The 23,609-nt window shown below is 46.8% G+C and overlaps 7 protein-coding genes across 7 annotated transcripts; 4 read left to right on the top strand and 3 right to left on the bottom strand.

The window, feature by feature from the left end:
- Positions 1–408: 408 nt before the first annotated feature.
- Positions 409–3,477, top strand: ARB_00323 (uncharacterized protein; the record flags this gene model as incomplete). Its single annotated transcript, XM_003013459.1, has 2 exons — positions 409–608; positions 693–3,477. 2 exons carry the CDS (start codon positions 409–411, stop codon positions 3,475–3,477), a joined length of 2,985 nt encoding a protein of 994 aa, XP_003013505.1.
- Positions 3,478–4,240: 763 nt separating this feature from the next.
- Positions 4,241–6,432, bottom strand: ARB_00324 (uncharacterized protein; the record flags this gene model as incomplete). The annotated part of the gene is made up of 4 exons (XM_003013460.1): positions 4,241–4,489; positions 4,570–6,046; positions 6,107–6,237; positions 6,331–6,432. The coding sequence occupies 4 exons, from the start codon at positions 6,430–6,432 to the stop codon at positions 4,241–4,243; spliced, it is 1,959 nt and encodes a 652-aa protein (XP_003013506.1).
- Positions 6,433–7,089: 657 nt separating this feature from the next.
- Positions 7,090–7,698, bottom strand: ARB_00325 (uncharacterized protein; the record flags this gene model as incomplete). Its single annotated transcript, XM_003013461.1, has 2 exons — positions 7,090–7,191; positions 7,285–7,698. The coding sequence occupies 2 exons, from the start codon at positions 7,696–7,698 to the stop codon at positions 7,090–7,092; spliced, it is 516 nt and encodes a 171-aa protein (XP_003013507.1).
- Positions 7,699–9,138: 1,440 nt separating this feature from the next.
- Positions 9,139–9,824, top strand: ARB_00326 (PEX11 domain protein; the record flags this gene model as incomplete). The annotated part of the gene is made up of 2 exons (XM_003013462.1): positions 9,139–9,321; positions 9,393–9,824. 2 exons carry the CDS (start codon positions 9,139–9,141, stop codon positions 9,822–9,824), a joined length of 615 nt encoding a protein of 204 aa, XP_003013508.1.
- Positions 9,825–11,518: 1,694 nt separating this feature from the next.
- On the bottom strand, positions 11,519–12,265 carry ARB_00327 (uncharacterized protein; the record flags this gene model as incomplete). Its single annotated transcript, XM_003013463.1, has 2 exons — positions 11,519–11,733; positions 11,800–12,265. 2 exons carry the CDS (start codon positions 12,263–12,265, stop codon positions 11,519–11,521), a joined length of 681 nt encoding a protein of 226 aa, XP_003013509.1.
- Positions 12,266–14,486: 2,221 nt separating this feature from the next.
- Positions 14,487–20,660, top strand: ARB_00328 (uncharacterized protein; the record flags this gene model as incomplete). The annotated part of the gene is made up of 12 exons (XM_003013464.1): positions 14,487–14,867; positions 14,922–15,117; positions 15,259–15,377; positions 15,444–15,649; positions 15,731–16,118; positions 16,198–16,272; positions 16,344–16,445; positions 16,587–16,928; positions 17,051–18,728; positions 18,808–19,484; positions 19,594–19,992; positions 20,073–20,660. 12 exons carry the CDS (start codon positions 14,487–14,489, stop codon positions 20,658–20,660), a joined length of 5,151 nt encoding a protein of 1,716 aa, XP_003013510.1.
- Positions 20,661–21,211: 551 nt separating this feature from the next.
- On the top strand, positions 21,212–23,160 carry ARB_00329 (uncharacterized protein; the record flags this gene model as incomplete). Its single annotated transcript, XM_003013465.1, has 3 exons — positions 21,212–21,708; positions 21,774–22,668; positions 22,732–23,160. The coding sequence occupies 3 exons, from the start codon at positions 21,212–21,214 to the stop codon at positions 23,158–23,160; spliced, it is 1,821 nt and encodes a 606-aa protein (XP_003013511.1).
- Between the last annotated feature and the right edge of the window lie 449 nt (positions 23,161–23,609).

Below are 23,609 nucleotides of genomic sequence, written 5' to 3' on the forward strand. Positions count from 1 at the left end.
GAGTGAGTATATCGCTTTTTACCGTCTTCCTTGTAGATCTGCTGGGCCCTTTCATGCCCAAGTGCTCCAGTCCAGCCCATGGGTCCTCCGAGGCCGTTACTATGGCAACCGGCGCCGGATAAACATGTTTTGTTGGCTGCATCAACATTGCCCTATCAGGTCGAGTTCGACAAACCTGCAGACACGACTGGGGGGAAAGCTAACAAGACGCAGGCTTCGAGTCTTCTCTATATTAAATAGCACATTTTCTACGTCTTCTCCAGCTATTCACGAAGGCTTTATTCTCTTACGTCTATATTGGCAGACACTCGAAGCGGTGCGCGAAATATATTTGTTTACTTACTCCTTAATCAATCTGCGCCCCATCAGCAGCAGTACCCTCCTCAGGCGATATCTCCCCAAGACATAATGGCGGCCTCGGGCGGCGCGTCCTCAATCCAAGTGACCGTTCGAGTGCGGCCGTTTACTATTCGAGAGGCCGCACAGGTATCGAAATGCGACGATGGCATGGTTTTCATGGGTGATGGGTCTCTGGCTGGCAATTCAGCCCCGAAGCTACAGCAAAAGGGCCTGCGATCTATTGTCAAAGTGGTAGACGATAAGTGCCTGTAAGCAAATATCTGGCTTACCTTTTCCCCTTGTAGCATATTTGTATGTTGCATAGCTAACTCCCTTTTCCCTCTGTTATATAGAGTATTCGACCCCCCTGAAGATAACCCCTTACAACGGTTTTCCAGATCCGTCATTCCAAACAGGGCCAAACGCGGCAAGGATCAGACATTCATGTTTGACCGTGTCTTTGATGAGAATACCAGTCAGGGAGACGTGTATGAGGCTTCTACAAAACATCTACTCGACAGTGTGCTCGAAGGATACAATGCTACAGTCTTCGCTTATGGAGCCACAGGGTGTGGGAAAACACATACGATCACAGGAACTCCACAGCAGCCCGGAATAATCTTCTTGACAATGCAAGAGCTATTTGAGAAGATTGCAGAACGGTCGGAAGAGAAAGTCACCGAGCTGTCATTGAGTTATCTGGAGATATACAACGAAACGATTCGGGACCTGCTTCTTCCCGGCGGAAGTAAACAGGGACTTATGCTCCGAGAAGATGCCAACCAAAGTGTATCGGTATCTGGATTGTCGACTCACCGTCCTCAGAATGTACAGGAGGTGATGGATATGATTATGAGAGGAAACGAGTACCGAACAATGTCCCCTACCGAAGCTAATGAAACATCCTCTCGATCCCATGCAGTGCTCCAAATAAACGTGGCGCAGAAAGATCGTAATTCAGATCTCAATGAGCCTCATACAATGGCAACCCTGAGCATTATCGATTTGGCTGGAAGTGAGCGAGCAAGCGCTACTAAGAACCGCGGTGAAAGACTTGTGGAGGGCGCAAATATCAACAAATCTCTCCTCGCTCTGGGCAGCTGCATCAATGCCCTATGTGATCCCCGGAAGCGCAACCATGTTCCATACCGCAATTCGAAGTTGACTAGATTGCTGAAGTTCTCTCTCGGGGGCAACTGTAAAACGGTCATGATTGTCTGTGTTAGCCCTTCGAGCCACCATTTCGATGAGACTCAGAACACACTGCGCTATGCCAACCGGGCCAAGAATATCCAAACGAAGGTCACCAGAAACGTTTACAATGTTAACCGACACATCAAGGACTTCCTTGTTAAGATCGATGAGCAAATGGCCCTTATCAATGAACTAAAACAACAGCAAAAAGACTACGAGTCCGTCGCCTTCGCTAAATTCAAGAAGCAGAACGAAAAGAAAGAATCCGTGCTACGCGAATCGTTTGCACGTCTTCGCAGTGCATACGAACATGCCTCACCTGAGAGACGGGAGAAAATTGATTGTATGGTGCGACTCAAACAAGTTAGTCGACGGATGTCAATGCTCTCCGCATGGATTGCTGCGTTTGACAATGTGTGCGCCGCTCGTGGGCAGGATGATACCCTGTCTAACCTCCAGGCAATTCGCAAGTCTGCTCAAGGAGTACTTTTTGAATTGGAAGGCAGTCGCCAGCATTACCATCAGAAAATTGGAAAATCTTCTTGGGAGCGAGCGTTGGATTCTGCCCTGGAAGTGGGTATAAAACAGCTCCGCGAGTTGGAAACGTGTGACCATACAGATATCGAAAACCTCAAACGGGAAGCTCAATTATTGAAATCCAATGCTCAATCTGAGGCTTTGAGTGCTGTGTCAGAACAGGACAAGACCAGTGAATTTGAGATTGCCCAACGGCTCCTTGAAGCGAACTTTGAAACCATATCAGCCATTGAACATATAATGCAGCTTTCGGAAGACGAGGCCATTGAAACGGGAAAGAAAATTCTTGGAAAACTTTTGGAATCTTGTTGTGCTAGCACATCTAACGTTGTTAAGCCAAACGGGAGCAGCCCTATCAGAGCAGAAGCATTTCCGCCTACTAAGGCTGGAACTCCGAAGAGACGAAAGAGAGTGAGCCTGGTTGGACGGCCCTCGCTCTCGAAGCCCCTTGTTCCTCCTGTTACCATAACTCCACCTGCTAACCAGACGCCAATGAAGGGATCTCCCCGGAGGAGAAAGGGGCCTGGACTCAGAAAGAGTATTTACTTTACTCCCAAGAAAGCAATCAAGCCTGGAAAGAGAAATGTTAGATGGAAAGATGACACGGCGGACGGTCCTCTAGCAGAATTCTCGAAAACTCCGCAAAAAGCTGCTCCTTCATCCCCACTGCCATCGTCAGGCTCACCCTCGTCCCTCCCGGTTCCGACCACGGGCTCTTCTATCCCTCTACGGTCTGGCTCGAGGGAATCCTCTCCAATACCAACTCCACCATCTTTACCTAGTATGTATTCCAAAAACTCGAGATTCCAGGCTGGTTTTTTGTCTAAGAAAGCCAATGAGGGCTCACCCGGTCCATCACCCGCGCCTCCTAGCTTAGCCAGACTCTCTTTATCGGATACGGAACAACCCGCTCCTCTACGTCAGATCAGCAATAGCAGCACTCTGAATCGGAGGTCTCTCGATCATGAACCGGACAGCCACCCCCCTGACTCTGAAGCCGAACCTATCAAAATCGATAAGATGGATGCAGTTAAAATCGGCTCTGCGATGCGACGTATCTCCAATGCTGGTTCTGGATGCGGCGGATCTACCAATAGGCCTCGTCACCGTAGCCCAAGCGTTTCATCAAATAGCCCACCGAATGAAAATGCCATGTTCACTGCCTCCCAGGCCCGGAGAATGGTAAAAAGCGAAAAGGATCAGGAAGGGAAATACGGTGTCTTGGGTCCCAGGACATTTCCGGTCACTAAATCAGGCAGCCAACGACGAGTTACATCCATCGACCTGAAAATCAGAGATGTGAGCAATTCAAGCAGAGACGGCGTCAGATTTAGCACACCTACCATGACTTCTGGTGGTCAGCCTCGACCGAGCTTGCAGGGGTCAGCAGCCAATGCATGTCGGTGATTTATCATTCTCATTTCTTCCCATCCCCCAATTTTTTCTTCATTCTATTTCTTACATAGTATTATACCAATTAAATTTCCGCGCAAGGGGGTGTCGTGAGTGAGGTTGTGGCTGGCGTTGTGTGGAAAAGCAGTTTAGCATTGCCATTCGGTTGTCATTTCTCCTTTGTATTAACTTAGTTTTCTTGACAGAATGTACTTTCGTTTACGACGTTCTAATGATCAGGGTTGTCTACTTCTTCAATATTCCTTGAGTTTTATTGATATCATCATTGTCAGCATCGAATAAGCCGTTCGCTTGATTTCCTGGTAGCTATTCAATTGCTAGCTAGTTGGCCAGCCTCATATCCAAAACGCCACCAATGGCTCGTGCAAAAGGCCATCTCCACTGTATCTCAAGATTATCTACTGGTCACACAGAATAATAGGCCAACGTATTATTCCTTCGTTTAATTACGCAGCTAGCAACTCCAGCTTAAAGTTCAGGGGGGGTTTCTCGGAATAGGGCGGCGAACTCGAAAAATCGCGGATAAACAGACGGAGTAGGTATCATGGCATGGTATATGAAGTAACATTGTAAAGATATGCCAAGAAGAAGGATATCAATCAGCGGGAGTACAAGAGGAAAGCCATGGTTGAGTTTCAGTCCATCAATGTCTGGTAGAAGGAAAACATGTTTTAACAATGAAACGGATGTGAGGTCGGTTAATTTCGAGCTCGGGCGAAGGTATACAGGACGGTCTAACGTGGGAGGATGACAGCGGTCATTCTAGGCTAGCCCCTCGGAACCTTTTAGCAAGTTGTTCACCATCCGAGTTGGAGTTGTGAGAAGAGTTGTGGAATGAGGAAGAAATTGGGGATTGACGCTTAAAGGGCCAGGATCGTTTTGGGGGCGTCTCACCGCTCTCCTGAAGTATTGTCACGAGCGTGGCCCAGCCAGCTGTATTGAGCAATTGTATGCCGTCGGCGGGATCATGTTTTGTAGCCACCGTGCAAAGAAGAGCCTCCTCATCCTGTTTCAAGTGAGGAAGAATACTGTCTTAGTTCGGGAAAACGCTGTAGTTATGGGGGGATGACTTATATTCTTACTCACCTCGCTAAGGATACCCATTCCATGCAAGAAGGTAAGGAGATGGAAATTGGAAACAGCTTTGATGACTGCGTTGGGATCACTGCTGTCGGTCAATTTACTCGCAACACGTCTTAGATCTTGGCTTTCCCCAATGACCTCTCGGTTTTCAATTGGGAAAGACGAGTCCGTGAAGACTGTTGTTGGCGTGGTAGGGAATCCGTGTGTGAGAGTGACAAAGAGGTATTCAACCGGGAAACTCGGTTTGGCATTCTCCTGAACACTGACTTTGTATTCATTTATTCTCCGGTAGAAAACCTCTGGAATGTAGCGTGTGATGTTTGCGTTGTCAAGCTCGTCTTCTTGTTGAACCAGCATTACGGATGGGTCAGCGGATGGCTCGATTATGTCTGCCCGCACCATTTCAACGGCAGAGTTGGAAGCCTGGTAGGCGCACACAGAAATTGCACCGTTCTCATCTCCGCTCAGGACACAGGTAACAAAATTTGAGCCAAATTGGCCTGTTTCACTCCACTTGCACGGTTTGGGGTTCCGTGCCTGAAGCTGGGATGCAAAGACAACCTCTAATGAGGAAAGATAGTAAGAATCAATGTGTCGTTTGCAGACGACAGTTCCATCTCCGGCACCAGCATCGATAAGATCAGTGAAGATCACGCCTATCTTTTCCATTCCACAGAGTTTGGCTATATGGTCAACGTCCTTTTCGTTATTCCATTCGTGAAGGGTTACGCCATCCACTTCGTCCACCTGTGGTGGTTCATATATAGCTTGTACCACGGCTTTTATACCAAGCGGGACTTCTGTGTATTCTTCATATGTTCCGTAGAGGAAGCCAATCCTCTGAGATCCTGTCTTTCGCCAGAAGTCTAGGAGTGAATTGATAAGGTCGGGAGAGGAAAACTCGACATGATCAACCATTCTGAATTGTTGTGGTTGTAAAGTGATGGCACTTGGCTGGCATTTAGTACATATACCTTCAGGCCAAGCTGGGTGCCCAGATGGACAATCCTTCCTCACTCTATAAAACGGCTCTGAAAGAGGGGGCATGTAGGAGCTCTTCAGCTCTGGCTTGTTGGTAGAGGAGTTGATTTTCCGAAGGTATGAGTTGAATGAAAGATGTTTTATCTTCTTTTCAGCCAGGTACTCTGGGGCATACGGTTCCAACGGCATGCAGTAGTCACACATTCCCTTGGGGCCATGTCGACACATCTTTTGGTCAAAAGAGCGTGGAATTTTCCCATCTTTTTTGTCCAATCGGTTATCCAAATCCGATTGCTTCACAATTTCCCAGGGATTCTTTATTATGGCTGTGGGAGAGGTTGGCCGTTTTGTTGACGATGAATCATCCCGTTCAGGTACGGCACCGCCATCAAGACGGTGCGATGACTCTTGCCTTTTTGTAGCTCCTGTCTGTCCATTTAGGGAGCCGTTTGCTGTAGATTTTTGCTCCTCATAGCCAACGAACAGCTTGTCACCGTGTCTGCATTTTTTGGGTCAGTCATCACTGGGATCAACAGCTTTAAACCGAACAGCCACTCACGATAGCCCAACCCTCTGTATAGAAATCCCCTTTAATGTTGTAAGATTTCTCTCCTGGCCACCGGTGCCTATTGGTTTGTTCGAAAGAGAGACTGAAGTTGGATCGGTATCTTTAGGTAGGTTCTCAAGGATCTAGTAAATACGGGTATGGCATTGTTAAAATCTTATTGCCTAAAAGAGCACCAAGGGTAAAATTCGGAGGCATGTAAAGCATTATAGACATACCTTTGGCAGTAGAGCCGTAAATTGTTCAGTCGGGCTAACCGTCAATCGAAACTGGCCGTTCCGGCTCTCAAATCTTAGAATTATTGGCCGCGGGGAAGCCATGTCTGGAGTGAGATGAGTTCAAACTGTATCATTTGCTGTACTAGGAGAGAAGTATATAGCCACAGGAGCAAGTCAGAGGAAGTCTAGGAGGTTTTATGGTGAGAGTGAAGTGGTGAAAATGCCTCTTTGGCCGCGGACTTTTCTTCGGCCGTTGAAGTGTTTTTGATGCTGCTGGAAGAAGGCAGAAGCTCGAAGTTCGTCATAGCAGAAGCAGGGCTTAAAAGCGGCGTCACTGTGGGTACTATTTTGGTTGATGAACTCAAAGAAAACCAGCGCCGCTTTAAAGGTTACTATCTGGCCTAATTTCAAATTGATACGAAGAATTCAAGATGCTTCCCCAACTTTCAGGCAGAGCCATTTTACTCTTGGATTATTATCATTATTATTATAACTATGCTCTCACTGGAGATGATTATGCACTCACAGAGCTGAGGTTCGGCTCAGGCTGGATACTATGACAGAACTACATATACCCGGATGCTTCGAACACTAGCACTCTCCTGAGACTATGTTTTCAGTGAACGGATTGGTTGAACTTGAAGAAAATTCACATGAATCATTAAGCACAAGCTAAGGGTAATGAGTATTGCATTTATTTCTCACTTTACGGGGAATACAAGCAAAAGTTCCCCCTGACCCATCGATGACTGGAAGTGTCTATGCAAACTTGACCTTTGAGACGGTCTCGTAAAATCCCTTACCCTGTGTCTGAGCAAGCTCGAGCTCGAGAGCAGTGGGTTGACGAGAACCATCGGCTCCCTAGAAGGTTGATGAACGTTAGCAACCGTGGACGGATCATTGAAACAAAGAGCTTTCGATTGACCAAAAGATGTCAAAAGGGCGATGACTTACAGCAAAGGTTCCAGCACCCCATGGGCTACCACCACGAACCTCGGAAACGTTTGACAGCATCTGGAAAGTGTTCTTGTAGCCCAATGGGACGAAGATCATTCCGTGATGGACGAGAGTGCTCATAGAGGCGATGACAGTCGATTCCTGGCCACCTCCAGGAGTACCGGTAGAGACGAACACGCCTGCGAACTTGCCAAAGAACTCGCCCTTGGCCCAGATGCCGCCGGTCTTGTCCCAGAATGCCTTCCACTGCGCAGGGAAGTTTCCATAACGGGTGGGGATGCCGAACAGGATAGCATCATACGCGAGCAGATCCCTGGGCTCAGCAACCGGGTGGTTTGACTTGGCTGGAGCATGCATTTTGGTCAGAACTTCTTCCGGAAGCGTCTCGGCAATTCTAGATTCATGAAGCATTAGTACGTGGGGTTGTGACCAGGCCCCAAAGCAATGCGCAGATGCGATGGGGCGGAAAAGGGGAGGAGGAGAGGGGCTAATTTTACTGGTAGATGTCGGCGGTGCCTCCCGCGGCCTCGATTCCTTTCTTCTCGGCCTCGGCCAGCGTCTTGATGTGGCCGTACATCGAGTACTAGTCGGGAGGTCCTTGTTAGCATTGGAACTTGGGCGCATGCAAATAAATGTCCGTGGAAGCGCGCTCTGGGAGACTGGGAGGGGAAACATACATAAACAATTGCGATCTTGGGACAAGCCATGGTGTGCAGAAACCGACTGTATAAGTTCGAACGGGGAATTGAAGGATCTCGACGAGGGCAGAGCAGAGAATGCGACAGCTGCTTTGGTGTTTTGGTGTGGTGGATGGCGATGCTGGGAGTCAGAAGCCTGTCGCTACGGCGGGGGAGGGGCAGCTCTTATATATAGTCGGCCACACAAGCCTGTTACGACCCTTAAGTTAACCTGCGCTGCTGCTAATAAAATCATTATTATTAAAAACAAACACGCCCGGAAGTCGCAGCAATGACGTACCGGCACAGCCAGCAGGTTCTCTCGGGCCCAGAACAGCTTACGGAAACCTTACAAAGGGAGGCAAAATAGCACCTTAGCTAGCTAACTACTAGTTAGTTATGGGGCAGGGAGCTCCAGCGCTGCCAACTTACTCACGTCTTATTAACAGATTGGAAATCCATAACTAGCTACCCCTACTGCGTTGACTGGATCCCCCTGTGGCCTTGCATTGCTGGTGCCCTCCCGGGACCTTATCCACCCACACTGCTCGATGCTGCCCGCAGCTCTCGAGAGCAAGCTACCGCTCGCAGCCCTTACTTGCAGCCGATCCATTCACGAGTGAGTAAAAAGCAATTAGCAAGGGAAAAAAAAGGCATTAAAGATGATCGAATAATCATGACCAAGTCTTAGTAATCGGTTGGCCAGGTCATGTGATACTCGGGCTGAAACCCCCCCCGTCGGGAACCCTGGATGCCCGGGAGGTAAAAAAAAAGGGGGGAGGAGGAGGATTGTTCCCGTTCTCTTCTTGGGAGGAGTTGAGCTGCTCCCGCTAGTTACTCTCTGGTTGTTGGTCAATTGCACACATCCAGACAGAGTAACTTAGACAGCAGGCCATTGGACCTGTTGGACAGCTTGAAAGCTTGAACCCGCCATGGCGACGACTCCCCAGCCCTGGATGGCCCAGTTCTCCCGGTATATCAATTCCGCACCCGGCATAGAAAACACCCTACGGCTCTTGCAGTTCTCCTGCGTCATCCTCGAGTCGTTTTCCCGGGCCTCTCCCTCGCCTTGGTCCAGGGCAAGTGGCCAGTTTGCGCTGAGTATGTACCAACATGTGCATAGATTCAACATGGGTGCACTCGGTGGGAGAGCAATTCACTTTTCGTTTTAACCATGGGTCTAGGTCGCCGCTATTTTCGGTTCTTCAAGTTTATCGACTACTTTGAGAATGCATGGGCAGCATATACTTTGAATGACAGTGCCCCGGGTCACCGGCGAGGGTCAATTGCGTCAACCCTCGAGTTCAGCAAATGGAGTCTTCTCGGCGTATACCTCTTGCTAGAAGGCGTAACGATCGTATGTTGCACCTGAAAGCAGTAGCTTAAAACCAGCACATGGTTTCCATTCGTAGCTGACAGTCCCCATAGTTGGATGCGCTGGGCGTTCAAAGAACGTCATGGGGTGATAGAGCTTTGCTTGAGAGTAACAAGTTCTGGCTATATGCCCTCGTTTTCTCACTCCTGAGCACCTTGTGGCAGTTGGCCCAGCTACGCCAGGCTCCAAGGGCACCATCATCAATCCAGAAGAAGGAAAAGGGCCCCAATGCAAAGAATAATGCAGATGGCTTGGAAAAGGCACCATCCGCCGAGAAGCAGACAGTCAGCAGCGCTGAGTTTATCATCATCTACCAAGCTTTGGTCAAGGACCTTATTATTACTGTCTGCGACATCTGCATTCCTGGACACATTCTTGGTTGGATTCCGATATCTGCCTCAACGATGGGCAGCGCCGCGGTGCTGAGTACGCTACTTGTTGGACGAGACCGTTGGGTCCAGACCCGGGGGGTTGCCGGTAGTTAACTAGCAGCCAGGCCTTAGAATTTTTGCTGCTTTGAAATCCATAGACAGAAGATCCGTACATTAATGGCAACTAAACCGGGAATCCATTATATCCAGCCGTAATGCACTTGGAATTTATTACGAAGCACTGTGACCATCGCTCTGCCTAAGTTACGGCTCCTCTGCTACAAAGGATTTCCGTACCTGGCCAGCTAGCTAATACAGGTACTCAATAATTTAGCTAGGGCCCAGAGTTTTGACTCCTACACAGTATGCGTATCCAGCCCAAAAGTTCTCTGTACAATCTGACTTGACCGTGGGGTTCCAAGCCAGGAACTGTTCTAAGGTGATACCGAATGTCTTCGGGATCACAGTACAGCTCTCACCGTTGGTGACAGTGTGCCACTTATTGCAGGCCGATGGTTGGCCTGTCATCGTCGGAGCGCCAGGAGATGGCTTAGAGGATGTCGTGGGTGTCGTGGGCGTAGCAGAGGTCGAAGTTGGATCATCAGATGTTGTGATAGGAGTGGTTGGCGTGGGCTCATCTGAGTCGTCACTTAATGCGTAGTACCGACCGCAATACCGGAAGCCTGGTTTGAAAGAACATTCTGGCCGACTAATATTACCCAGCCCTGCGTTCCAGCTCTCGAAAGACTCGGGGTCCACTCTGTAAACCTGGGGGGGGGGGATTTGACAGTTACTGTTCCAATAGGTATTTGTGACATTATACTGAAACTCAGCGCCATCGAAATAGTAATTGCAGTCATCCCGAGTGCCCTCGGCAATAGGTGGGCCTGGGGGCGGCCTAGGATACGGATTTTCAGTCGCATCAGGTAGATCTTCAAATCGAATCCCAGTGGCCGTTGTCTCAGATCCAGTTGGGGTAGACACATACCCGGGTTTTCCAGAATATGTATTAACTGTGATCGAGCATGGTCAGTTCAACTCTTTGGTGAAATTGCCAGGGCATCAAGAGAACATACTATCCCCAACTGGTAGAACACAATAGCTCTCCTCAGCATACAGATTAGTGCAGTTGCTATTCAGTGCTGGGTTCAGGAATATGAAATTATCCATAGTGATGCCAAACTTTAGCACAATAAGGTTACAATAGTCACCCTTTTTAACACCATACCAACGGCCACAATAACGGTTTGAACCTGAAGCAGCGTCACTAGGAGCTGGCACGGGTGTGGTCACAGTTGCACCCGGAAGGTCCGTTGCATCACCAGGTACGAACTTTTGACCCGGTGCAGAAATACATAACTCAGTGCCATTCAGCCTGTGCATGTTGTAGCAGCCTGCATTGATAATCTAGAATAGTCCATTAGCTAGATCCAGTCTGCCTAGAAGGACTCTGTGGTTAACTCATTGGGTTCCACGCACGTAGCTGTGGAACAGTTATATTGGCTGCTTTGGCGATTGAGCCGCAACTATCTTTTTGTTTGACCGTATAGGTATCGCAGGCATTAGAAATGCATAACTCGCCAGATTTAGGAAAATCTGCACAATACGAGGCCAGGTTATTATCAGAAAGAAGCCAAGCAGTTCCGATCTTTTTCTTGCGTGAAATGCTGTAGCAATCGTCACCTTGTTGGATTGAATACTTCTCTCCCATACAGGGAGCAGGCGTTGTTGTCGGTGGTGCCTCACTTAGAATGTTAATGTGGACTGTTGGTGAAGAGGTCAATATATCAAGTGTAGAATAGGTATTCTTACGTATAATACCCAATAGGAGTAGTAGTCAATGGTTGCCCAGATATTCCGCATTGACTGGTCATCGACATATAAACAGACATGCTGGCTAGGTCAGGACCATCAAAATATGGGGAACCAGCTTTTAGCTGAAGGCTTTTGATGAAGCACATGTCACAAGGATCTGGTGGAACAGTTCCTGGAGGAACCGAGCTGAGATAATTGAATCGAGAAACTGCACTTCGCGTGAGCTTTGATATCCAATTTTAATGAAACAGAAATATTTTGAACCAAGCCATACCTCCAGGATCAGCAATTACCGCTGCCGTAGCTGCAACATTATTGCAGTATCTCCCGTTATCCTGAAGGCACGTTTTCTGAAAGAGGTCCTTGCGCATGCCTGGTACTATAAGAGCCGACACCTCCAGGTCGAATGGACCGACAATAGTCTCGGTACCACAGGACGATTTGACACGATCCAAATAAGAGTCAAGGGCAGATTTGCAAGTGTCTGTGCATGCTCGCTGTAGAATTTCTGGAGAATAGTAGTATCCCGGCTTGAAGTCCAGGACATTTGGGTCACAGGCAACATCAGAAATTAAAGCCTCAGCACACTTGTCACTCAGTGTCATCGGAAGGCCTTCCCTAGAAACAACCGGGATGGCAGAGACGGTCTGGCAACAGATCGCACTAAGAGAAATAAGGGAAAACACATATTTGAGAAGCAGTAATGTCCGCATAGCTGGGAATAGCACCGAGGACAGCATCCTGATAGTACTCTGTACGGATAGTCAAGTGGGGAGAAGGCATTGATGGATTCATATTGAATGTTATCCTGTGCGGAAGGCATGTTTATAAAGGGCGCCCCAGGTCAACATGTCGAGTTTTGATAGCCCAGCCAGGAAAACTTCCAATGCTAGTTATTTTCTTTTCTACTGGCGGTGATGCGCCGCCTGGAGCAACCTGACCCTGGGTAGTTAACTCAGTAAGTTTATGTCTCATAGTTTTGACTTCCGCCGCAGGCACAACCTTGTTTGCACAGACCCGCCGGACAGGGATTCTCACTCATTGGATGGATTCACGCCGGGTTCCACGAGTAACTAGTTAATGGGCGCTGGTATTCCCTAGACATTTGGTTGGGTCCTTGCGTAGGATTCCGGCGTCTCGTTAACATACCGCGGCGTGGTAATGTCTGATAGTTGCTTGATATCCACAGAATGTCCCGGATACCCTGTTATTACGTTTTTGCGCGTGGGAACTATGCTCCACATCCTTGCACACAGGAAAAAGACTATGTATACTCCGTTGTCCTTAGACCTCCTTCGTACCTTGTCTTAATGGTTTATCCTCTCGGAAATATATTAGTTATTATGACTGGGTGAACAGGGAAGAAGATTTGAGTACAGACCGGAGTAATGCTCCATGCGGTGTGTGATCAGCGGATAACTACAGCGAAGAGCCACAACGCATGTCTTGTGATATCTTTGCAGCCCGTTTCTCTGATGTTCCTGTTTGAGAAAAAAGTTAGGCCCAAATTCGTTTGCAAAAGCAGTAACTAACTCGGGATGCTCTTGTTTCAGTTAACTGTGCCATCTGCGGCTCGTAGTATTATACAATGCCTTTCTCTTCTAAGGATGTATCACTAGTTATTTACCATTATTCGGGAAAATGACTGCGAGCGAGATAACTAGTTATTGGCAGGTAGGATGCGCAGGCTTTTTATCGCAGTACAGATGTGAGCAGCCAGCTCAGGAGCCGACGGGACTGTTATTCTGAAATAGTTAACATCATATCGGAAGCCTTTGGGCCCCTTAGGACAGCTGAAAGTACACTCATTCGCACAATATCCACAAGAACTTCCCAGTAGAATGGACGGTTGGGACATGCATATTCAAGCAGCGTATGATATACCCCTGAAAAATGGATCTTGACTTACTCAATGTGGGTAGAAAACGGAAGGGCATTTCAGCAACTTGTCCATGCAAACAGAACTATTCAAGTAATATAGTGGGAGCGTATCCCCTGCAGTGAGTGTGGGACTGGCATCTCAGCAGCTCACACTTGACAAGGGAGATCCAAGAGATTATGCGCCGGTCGAGTTCATGATCCCGTAAACCATGAGGCTCGGCAACAGTTTCGAGGCATATCAAAAAGATTTGATTGAACCGGCAGCTCCGATATTGCGGACATGGAGCCCAAGGCGACAAATATTTGAAGTTGCCAAAATAGGAATATCAACCTCAGTTGCTTGAGAGCTAGTGGAGCGGAGATATTGCAGTATTTTTCTCATGGGAAGCTATGGAGATACGGAAAAAATACTCCAGCAATCCCAGTTATTCTTGACTCAGTTTGGAGAAAAAAAAAAAGCGCCCGGCACTTTTCCTTTTCATTTCACTTGCCGCAGCTTAGCCATCGATATATATAAGGCGTTAGCCCCTTGCTGAAAATGAAAGCAGGAAGTACTCCGTACAGCACTCCGTATCCTCTCTCATCCTTCTAGATAGTAACATTTTTCATCTTTTCTCCCCCAGTCTTGACAGTAGCCCAGCGGCTGCTCGTCCAAGATGCGCTCGTTAATCCTTCTCGCCGCTTACGCTGAACTAGCGACCTTAGCGTGGGCATTTCCCAACTCTCATGGTCATGCCAATCGCCATAGGCACCTACATCGTTCTTTGACCACTCAGAATAACGATGCCAACAGATGCCGTGATTTTGCTTCGTAAGAACTTGGAATCATATTTGCCAACAAGAAGGATAAAAAGCCTTGGTGATATTTTCTAACGTTGTGGAAATTCCCATAGGGTCTTTGATTATTCTGCCAAATCCCATGAAGATGACAATCTCCCTTTCTGTCCTGTGGAACAAGACAACGCCAAAGCGGCGAGTCTGAAAACAAGAAACGAGCTCCTAGTCTCCGTGGACTTCAACGCCGTTGAAGATTATTCATGCGGGCCTGGTCGCCCGTGTTCAAATGGTATGTTCTCTTGAATGCAAGTGAGAAATATATTTGATACTGACATGAAGATAGGAGCATGTTGTTCCAAGAAAACAGGGTACTGTAACTATGGTCCAGAAGCGTGTGGTACCAATAATGTAAGCCCCAATGAAGTATGCTGGTCCAACTGCGATGCCAAAGCCGAGTGTGGTAGATTTGCCGATCCGCCAGGTAAAAAATGTCCTTTGAATGTATGCTGCAGCGAGTATGGATTCTGCGGGTTCACCAAGGATTTCTGTGAGAAAAAGAGCGGGAAGAACAAGGGTTGTCAATCGAATTGTGACCAGCCTCGTCCTAGTGGAAAATCAGGAGAACAAAAGGTGGTCGTTGGCTATTATGAAGCGTGGAGACATGATGTCCTCTGTCAAGGAATGGTGAGTGTGCCACGCAGTGATGTTCTGACCTTTAACTAATGTTACTTGCTCCAGGGCTTAAAAGATATCCCGGTCAATTCGCTCACCCATCTTTTCTTCTCATTTGGGTATATCACTCCTGGAGAGTTCAAAATCACAGGGATGGATGGTCTACCTTATAGGTTGTTCGCCGACTTTACAGCTTTGAAAAGGAAAAATCCAGGTTTGAAAACAGTCATCGCTCTCGGCGGCTGGACCTTCAATGATCCAGGTAGGTTCTGCTTTCATTACTTGCGCCAGGCCCAAGTTGAAGGGAAGTGGATGATATTCACTTCCAGTATCCTCCACACCCATAGCTATTGGAGTCCACCTCAGATAACGAGCCGTTTAAGTTGCTGACAACAAGGAACAGGCCCATCACAGAAGGTGTATAGCGATATGGTTAGCTCCAAGGTGAACCGTTCCAAGTTCATCCAGAACCTTTTTGCGTTCATGCGACAATATGCCTTCGACGGTGTTGACTTTGACTGGGTATGTCACTGACTAGGCAATTTTCCTTTTATTGTCATTGAAATCCAAAACCTAAACTTTGAATAGGAATATCCCGGCGCTGCTGATCGCGGTGGCATCCCGAGCGACGGGAAAAATTTTGTGAAACTCCTTAAAGAGCTGGATGAGGAGAACAAAAAACAGCCCTTCCATTACTCTGTATCTTTCACTGCTCCCAGCAGTTACTGGTACTTGCGGCACTTTGACCTTGAGGCCGTTAATCATGTTGATTTCGTAAACATGATGACTTATGAGTAAGACCAAGTCCAACCTTATTTCTCGGCATACTTTAAACTGCTGTTGAGTGGACAAGACTGACCAAACTTGAAATTCAGTTTGCATGGTGTATGGGACAGTGACAACCCGATAGGAAGTCATATATATGGCCACTCGAATATCACAGAGATGACCCAGGCTCTGGATCTTCTCTGGCGCAACAATGTTCCCGCAAACAAAGTCAATATGGGTCTCGGCTTTTATGGACGCAGTTTCCAGCTTCAGGATCCATCATGCGACAAGCCAGGGTGTCCTTTCAAAGGAGGGGCCGCAGCAGGTGCTTGTAGTGGCGCGTCTGGTATCCTCACTTACCGTGAGATAATGAGCATGGTCAAAAAGGAGAACCAAAGGAGGAGCATGGCCAAGGAGGACGCAATTAAGCCGTTTCATGATAAAGAAGCTGGCGTCAAGTACGTCACCTTTGGCCATGATCAATGGGTATCCTTCGTAAGTTTCCTAGTATACCTGAGGGCCAACAGCAGTAGCGGTATCAATGCCGCGGAACAATATTATTAACACCTTCTAGGACGACAAGGAAACGTTCAAACAAAAGAAAGAATTTGCGGCAGAACTTGGGTTGGGGGGTTATTTGATATGGGCGGTACGTCACGAAGTGGAAAGTAAGGAGAAAGGTGCTGATGATGATGATGCTAAAATTGAAATAAAAAATAGATTGATCAGGACGACGACCAGCGTAGCGCGCTTCAAGCCGTCCTTTCACCAAAAGCTCTGGATACGTTCAAGCATTCAGCCAAAGATGCATCGTATTATGAGGTCAGTTTTGATTATTTTTTATTTTTGGGCGAACACATCCGGCGCTATCGGGTAATCACGTGATAAAAACCTTCGCAGGCTATTTAGCCGCGCTTCTATCGGCTCCGTAGGTCTTGGCGTTATGCTAATGATTCAGTCTAGGACGCTCATATTCCGAGCTGCTACACGACAGGGTGCGATGGCAACTGTAAAGCAGGATTTATCAAAATTACAGATCAGAAGTGTGGCGAAGGTGATAAAAAGAGTAAGATCTGCTGTCCCTTATCCGGTGCTCCTGACCCTGCAGACTGTACCTGGCGTGGAACGGCACCATTCTGCAACGGCCACTGCCATGAAAATGAAGTCACCCTTCAGTTGAACAAATGGGGTGACGGAAAGGTGTGTGTGGATGGTAACAAGGCATTCTGTTGCAAAAGCTCCCTTGCCAAGGACAACACATGCTACTGGCAGACTGATGATTGTCAACGTGGAGACCAGCCCTTGGTAAGGAGCCCTTAACCTAAACATTATAATACCTTCGTTATTTGGTCAATATTCGATGTTCTCGACGAGATATGATAGCCATATGACTACTTTCCCGTTATAAGAGCTAATAAATGTTGCAGACATTTTCTGGCAAATGGCTGTCCTTCGACATAGAGATCGAAGAGAAGGTCAAGGAGGTGACGGGAAAGAATCAACCCATCGACCAGGTATCAGGGGATAAGTTGAAAGAGGTCCTAAAAGGGCTTGACATATCGAATTTACGATTCTACTGCTGTCCCGAGAAAGAACTCGAGACTTGGAGAAATTGTGCCTGGCATGGCAAAAGAGATAGCTGCTTTGACAACCATTGTGACGTGCTTTCTGGTGTTCAACTCACCTCAGATAGCGGAGGGGGTGGTGGCTCATGTGGCATTAGGTTGGAGCGGGAACGTGTTTTCTGCTGCGATCCCAAGGAAGGCGAACATCTATTCTTGCCAGTTCCACTAGAGAACCTTTTCGAACATCCTCCAACGGGTGACAATGTTAAAACCGACTTTGATCTTAATCTGGACGATGAGGACAGTAACCCAGGCTCTACAGCTTTTCAATTCGTTGTGATGACTTCCCCTGACGAGATCCAGACGTCCCTCGATAGGCGTGATGGTTCACACTGGGAGGTATTCGGCTGCAATGACGCTGTCACGGAGGGCGAGCACACTGTCCAGATGGTATGTACCGATTTTTCGGAAAATAGCAACTGCCACAAGATAAACCTTGGTAAGGGAGTACCCGGAACGATTTTGCAAATGCCAAAAGGCTGTGGCCCTGGTAAGTACGCCGTTGCCATATCAATGGAACCTGCTAAACATCAGTTGATACCCCGTCATTTGGCGAGCCGTGTACCATCAAAGGGTGTTGTTTACGACTTAAAATTTGACTATGATTTCTCTCGAGTTCCTCGTGGCATGGGAAATACACAGATGCGAGTAGACTTCAGCAACCAGGATAACTACTGGGATGAAGTTGTGGCTGCATCGCCATCTAAGAAGAGGAAAAGGTCTCTCGATGACGTCGGAGGCGATCATTTGAAATGGCTGGAAGACGAATTTAGAGATGACTATCACTTTGGGGGGCTTAACAGACGGGACCTTCATGAGAGATGGTTTGGCTCTTCTGTCATCGAGTGGTTAAAAAAGATGGTCACACCTGAAATCAAGCGTGACTACACTCACAGTATTGATGAGACTGTCACCGCAATAATAGTTGATGAAAACTGGGATTGCAAGAGGAATGGTATCAAGTACGATGGCCATGTTACTGCTAAAGCTCTCACTAACATGAAAATTTCCACGACCTTCGGCTTTACATTGATTGTTCCCAGCTTGCTCCCACCCCTTGACCTCACCAAATCATATCTCACTTTTTACAACAAAGGAGAAATCACCGCCACTCTCACCATTGATGCTATAGCTCGTTTCACGTATAGCAAACACAAAACAATCCTGACTCTTCCTTTCCCCGGAGCAACGTTTCGTATTCCTGGGATAGTGACTATCGGGCCGCAAGTGCATATATCCGGGTCTATAGATGCCCAGGCTACCTTAGCCGCCAAATTTGAGACTAAGGTTGATATTGCAAAATGGGAGATCCGACAGACGCTCCCATCTGATGGCTCGGAGAAGTACAATCCACAGGATATTGCAAAAGGTCATCCAGACTTAAGCAAATCAGGAGATTTTACTGGCATCCAGAGGCCAGAGTTTTACGCGGGAGTTGAGGCAGCGGGAGATATTGTTGCTAAACTTAATGCTGCAGCAGGTAGGTTTAAAATTCTAACTGGACAAGTTCTCATATCTGCCCTTTTGGAATAGTACTAACCTGCACCCCATTTTACTAGAATTTGGTGTAAGATTTGATGACGGCTGGGGCATTGGAGGTGCCACAGCCGGTGTCGTGGGTGAAGGTCGTGTCATGGTCAAGATAGCCACCGGCATTAGCACCACGGCTGAATGCCCGTTTACTTACGGCATGCAACTCGGCACTTATCTATATGCCAAAGCTGACGCACGTATATTCAAGTGGCCTGAAACCAAGTACGAAATTGCCAGTTGGGATAAGGACATTATCAAGGGTGGAGAGTGTCCAAATCTCGGTATTGGATCGGTTGGCGAGAGGAGCCTGTCACTCGGTTCGCCTTGGGCGATTAAGAATAATATCACCTCTAAACAGAGTCACATTCCCCAGGGACGCTCTTTGAGCGCCACTGGACATGGCTTACAGAAGCGCGCCGCTGTCTATGGGCCGGCCTTTAAAATTCCTATCGGTGACCTATTTTGTCCTACTGATGGTGCCAATCTCAAAAATGTTACCTGTGGAGTGTTTGATGGCGATGGCAAAGAATACATGCAGGATGCAGCTGGAAATGACGAATCAAGGGGCATCACGCGTCGTCATGGCCAGCTGGCTAAACGAGGCCTCAAAACTTCAAGACTTTGCTATCATCATACATGGTCGAATGAGCTTATTGACGATCTTTATATGCAACGTACATATCCTGCTGGTGGTAAATTGAAGGTAAGTGCATTTTATCTATTAACTTTAATTTGTTTAGCCTGTCCGATACCTAGCTGTATGACAACCCTAATCATGATACACTAAAAATGACTCTTGTTTATTTGGATAGAAATCTCCTACGTACGGTTTCACTAGTCCTGACTGTGAAGACTGTAAATTTGGTACCCCTCTACCTGCGCGTTACCCTGCTAACAAAAGCCCAACTATACAATATGATACCGAACACGCTCTCGAATTCCAGCTTCCCGGACTGTTTCTGCTCAAGTTGAACTCGTCAAAAGGAGAAATATTTGATCATCCCGATCCTTATCAGAAAGAAGCAGACGGAAAGCGCAAAAAGATCCACTTCTGTGAATACGTGAAACTTTTATGGCCAGACCCTCTCACTATTGACGGCGTAATGGCCAGTGCAGGCAAGCACATTGCAGACACCTACCCGGCACCTAAATTTAAAAAGGAAGAATTCGTTGTCCTAGAGCATACTGTCAATGTCCCAGCCAAAGCAAAGGTATGGCTTTCAAGCTATTGAGCGACTCTTACGCCTAGTTCAGGTGGCTTATGATAACTAACACCGTGACTAAATCGCAGGCTTGGGGCTCTGATGAGGTTATTATCGGAGACTCTCAAATGGAAACTTGGGTTGAAAACATGCCTGGCGAGGCTATCAAAAACATACGTGCAGGCCTTGGGTCTGTTATCTATCACCAAGTCCCATTAGTCGCCCAAATACTAAAGGCTCAAAAAGAACGTGTTGGAGCCATCCTTGGAAAGCTTGATAACGAGCTGAGCAACCGCCAGCGAACTGTGACTTATACGACAACCCCAGTGTCTACTATAACGAGTTCATCGACAACAATTACAACTACAGAGACTCCAACGCCGGTTACCGCGACATACGATGCCTGGAAAACCCAAGGACTAGAGTCTCAGTGGGACACATTCATGAATTCCAAATACGTTGATGCTCATAGCAAAACGATGAAGTTGATCAACAATGGTATCGGAAAGCTTAAAACCAAGTACCTTGACCCACAGTACATTATGGCTGCACAAGACAAGCCTGGCGATACACCTCAGGTTGCTGATGAGAAGAAGATGATGCGGAAGACCATAGAAGAGATCCGAAGCCTTGAGACTGCTGCCTCGAACTTGCCCAATTGGCCAAATCCCTTCTAGTTGAAGTAGGCAATGGCGGTTAACAGGTGTAATTATTGGCAAGTAGTGTCAATATCAACTTTGAACATTATCTGGCTTTTTAGTTAAGCTACCTGTAACTACTTGACCTGGCTCCTCTAGAAAATGGGGTCACCTTTAATGAACAGACAATGAAGAGACCTGTTCTTTCAATGGTTACCCCTCCTAAGTGACCTAACCAGAAGCTAGAGCTTCATACATAAAGCCCTATATTGACTACTGAAGCCAGTTAGCGAGTGTGCTCTTAAAAATTCAGCAGCGGGCGGCCTCGCGAGCCAGTTAACTAACAACAGGTCTATTGTTCCCAATTTAACCCACACCTAGCGAACGCAATCGTTGATAGGCTGGAGTAAGTTAGTTAGTTAGAAAGCGACGGGATGATTACTAACTAGTTAACTAGTTAACTATAGCAAGTTGAACATCCATGAAAATAGCACAAGAAACTGTTTTCAATTTCACACATTCACAACTCATAGAATATTCCTCTGAAAACTTCATATTCGGGTCGCTTATGTACTACATGAGGGGTCAAAATGTTAGAAAATCTCCCTAGAGAAATTATATTCTCCATACTTTCTAAGGTCGAAGACCGTGTGGACCTGAAATGTTTATCTGAAGCGTCCAAACAACTCAATAGCATGACAGCCCCGTTTCTATACCAGTCTATCCTTATCACAACCGCAAGGAAAGCAAACGGGATTATAAACGCACATGAAAGGGCTAGGGTGCTTCAGTATACCACGGATATCCATGTTGCGGGCGAAGATAAAGAGAAGTGGGCTCATCCTCACGATCCGAGTGCTCAAGTCGATTTCCAGAATATCAACACCCGCAATGCCAGAGGTGTAGAAGACGGTGCGAGCACTACTCGAGATGGAAGCCTCACTAGCACTGAACTGAAAGACAAGCTAAGATGGATTGACGTGGAGCCTGATCCTCGATTTTCCCGCATCCTTGGCTACATGGAGCTGAGGCGTAGAGTTTTGCCTATTTTAATTAGATGCAAGGAGGGACATCTAAGGAGTTTTAGGCGAGTTAGCTACCTAGGTACCCCTAAAGAGTGTTACGGTTCCAAGCTAACATACAATGTTTTAGGTGGGATCGTATGGATTTCATTCCTCCTGAAATTCTAGGCAAAGAGGGCTACCTACCCACGAGACAAAAATCTCTCGAGACCCTTTTTATACGCGCCAATAGTGGATATGGTTGCCACATTTATTACCCTCATTTATTCACAAAACTCAAAAGGTTATCATGGGACAACTTGGGGAATAATATGGAGCTTGACAATGCAAAAGATGACCTTGAAAGACTCCGAGACTGCCTAGAGGTTTTGTCCCACCAGCTAGTTTACCTGGAACTTGGACTTAAAATGTGGGAGTATTCATTCTATGATTCAGACGATGACGAAGCCACTATTTCGCAAGAAATCATGAAGCCCAACCCTGGCGGTAAAAGGTTTCAATTTCAGAAGCTACAACATCTATCCTTGACGGGGTTTAATTTTGAATATTCGGCAGTTAACATCGTCGGTGATCTAAACCCAGCGACTCTAGATACCCTAACAATCAGGCTCTGTGGTCAAGAATGGCCAAATTTCCTTGATCGTCTCAATGCCTCAGAACCTCCATTCCGCCTACATACGGTTGAGATACTTTCGTGGGAAGACCCAGAATCATTCAGTTCTGAAAATGCGGACATAGCGAGATTTGTTAATGGCTGCGAGTCACTACAGAACCTTTACATTGCTGTGAGAGAACAGGATGGGGCGCTAGAATTATGGCAAGCATTATTGCGGCATAAGAATACCCTAAGAACGTTTGTTTACTACGTGGACCCAATGGTTGATACTCGTGAAGATTCTAGTCCATTCTGTATAGCTGATGTGTCATTTTCGATGCCTCAGAGTCACAAAACAAATCCGGAATGGAACCCTCTTAGGCACCTTGACCTAGAGTTTCTTGGAGTCAGTTATGATTTTAAATACTTGGTATGCCTTCTGACCAGTGTCTGCCACCGTGAATAGTTACTAACTCCCAAGCTGATATTTTAGCTTCCGGTCCTGGCTCCAATCGCAAATATTAGGAGTCTTAAAGTCTTGCTTATCCGGAGGAGCCCCCTTGTGGTGATTGGTCGCCTCAAGGCAGCCGAAAGAGTAGAAAGAAATCCAGAAGGCATAAAAAATGAAGATGAGAAGCCAAACAAAAACTTCCAGGCCTTTGATGAATTTGTTCAATGGGCGTTCGGTCCAGAGGGCATTCCATCATTACAAATGATCGGCATTGGGGATTTCTCAGACAGTGTAATGCCGCGTAGGAAGGCACTCCTCTGTCGTAAGTCCAATCCAAAGTCTGATGAGGTGTTCCCTGGTAGAAACTATCGCTTTGTTACCAGGAGAGACCTCACACAGCAAGAATTGCTTCAGAAGTATGCTGGCGCGATGCAAGCTTGTCCCACAGACCATATTGAGAGTTGGATATAATAATAGATTAGTTAAACTATTTTTATAGTTCAATCTAAAAGTTTTCTAATTATAACCAACTAATAGTACCCTCTTAAAATCCCGAGATTATTTACTGGTTAGTTTAGTTATGCCAGACTATATATGCCATCGGGTCAAATTCTAAGCAGTTAACTTACGTAGGGTAAGCCAAGTTAGGTAACTAGTAAACTAGTTGATGGCTTAACTAGTTAACTAACCAGTTAACCGATTTAACGTACTTCTTAATTTCTTCTGAACTTATTTGGTCTATCGTTCGGTTCATCGCCCTACTCTACTCTCATATACCTTCTTGTTACATCAGGCTGGAGTTGTCGCATCTCATTTCATTATAGTATCGATTTTAACTGCATAGTCCATTTTGTCCGCCGTACGGAGTACTATTATTGTCTTTGAGGATAGGACGTTTAAGTTAACTTCCAGTTCGTAAA

This window comes from Trichophyton benhamiae (assembly GCF_000151125.1).
Source record: "Trichophyton benhamiae CBS 112371 chromosome Unknown contig00070.0, whole genome shotgun sequence".
Lineage (NCBI taxonomy): Eukaryota > Fungi > Ascomycota > Eurotiomycetes > Onygenales > Arthrodermataceae > Trichophyton > Trichophyton benhamiae.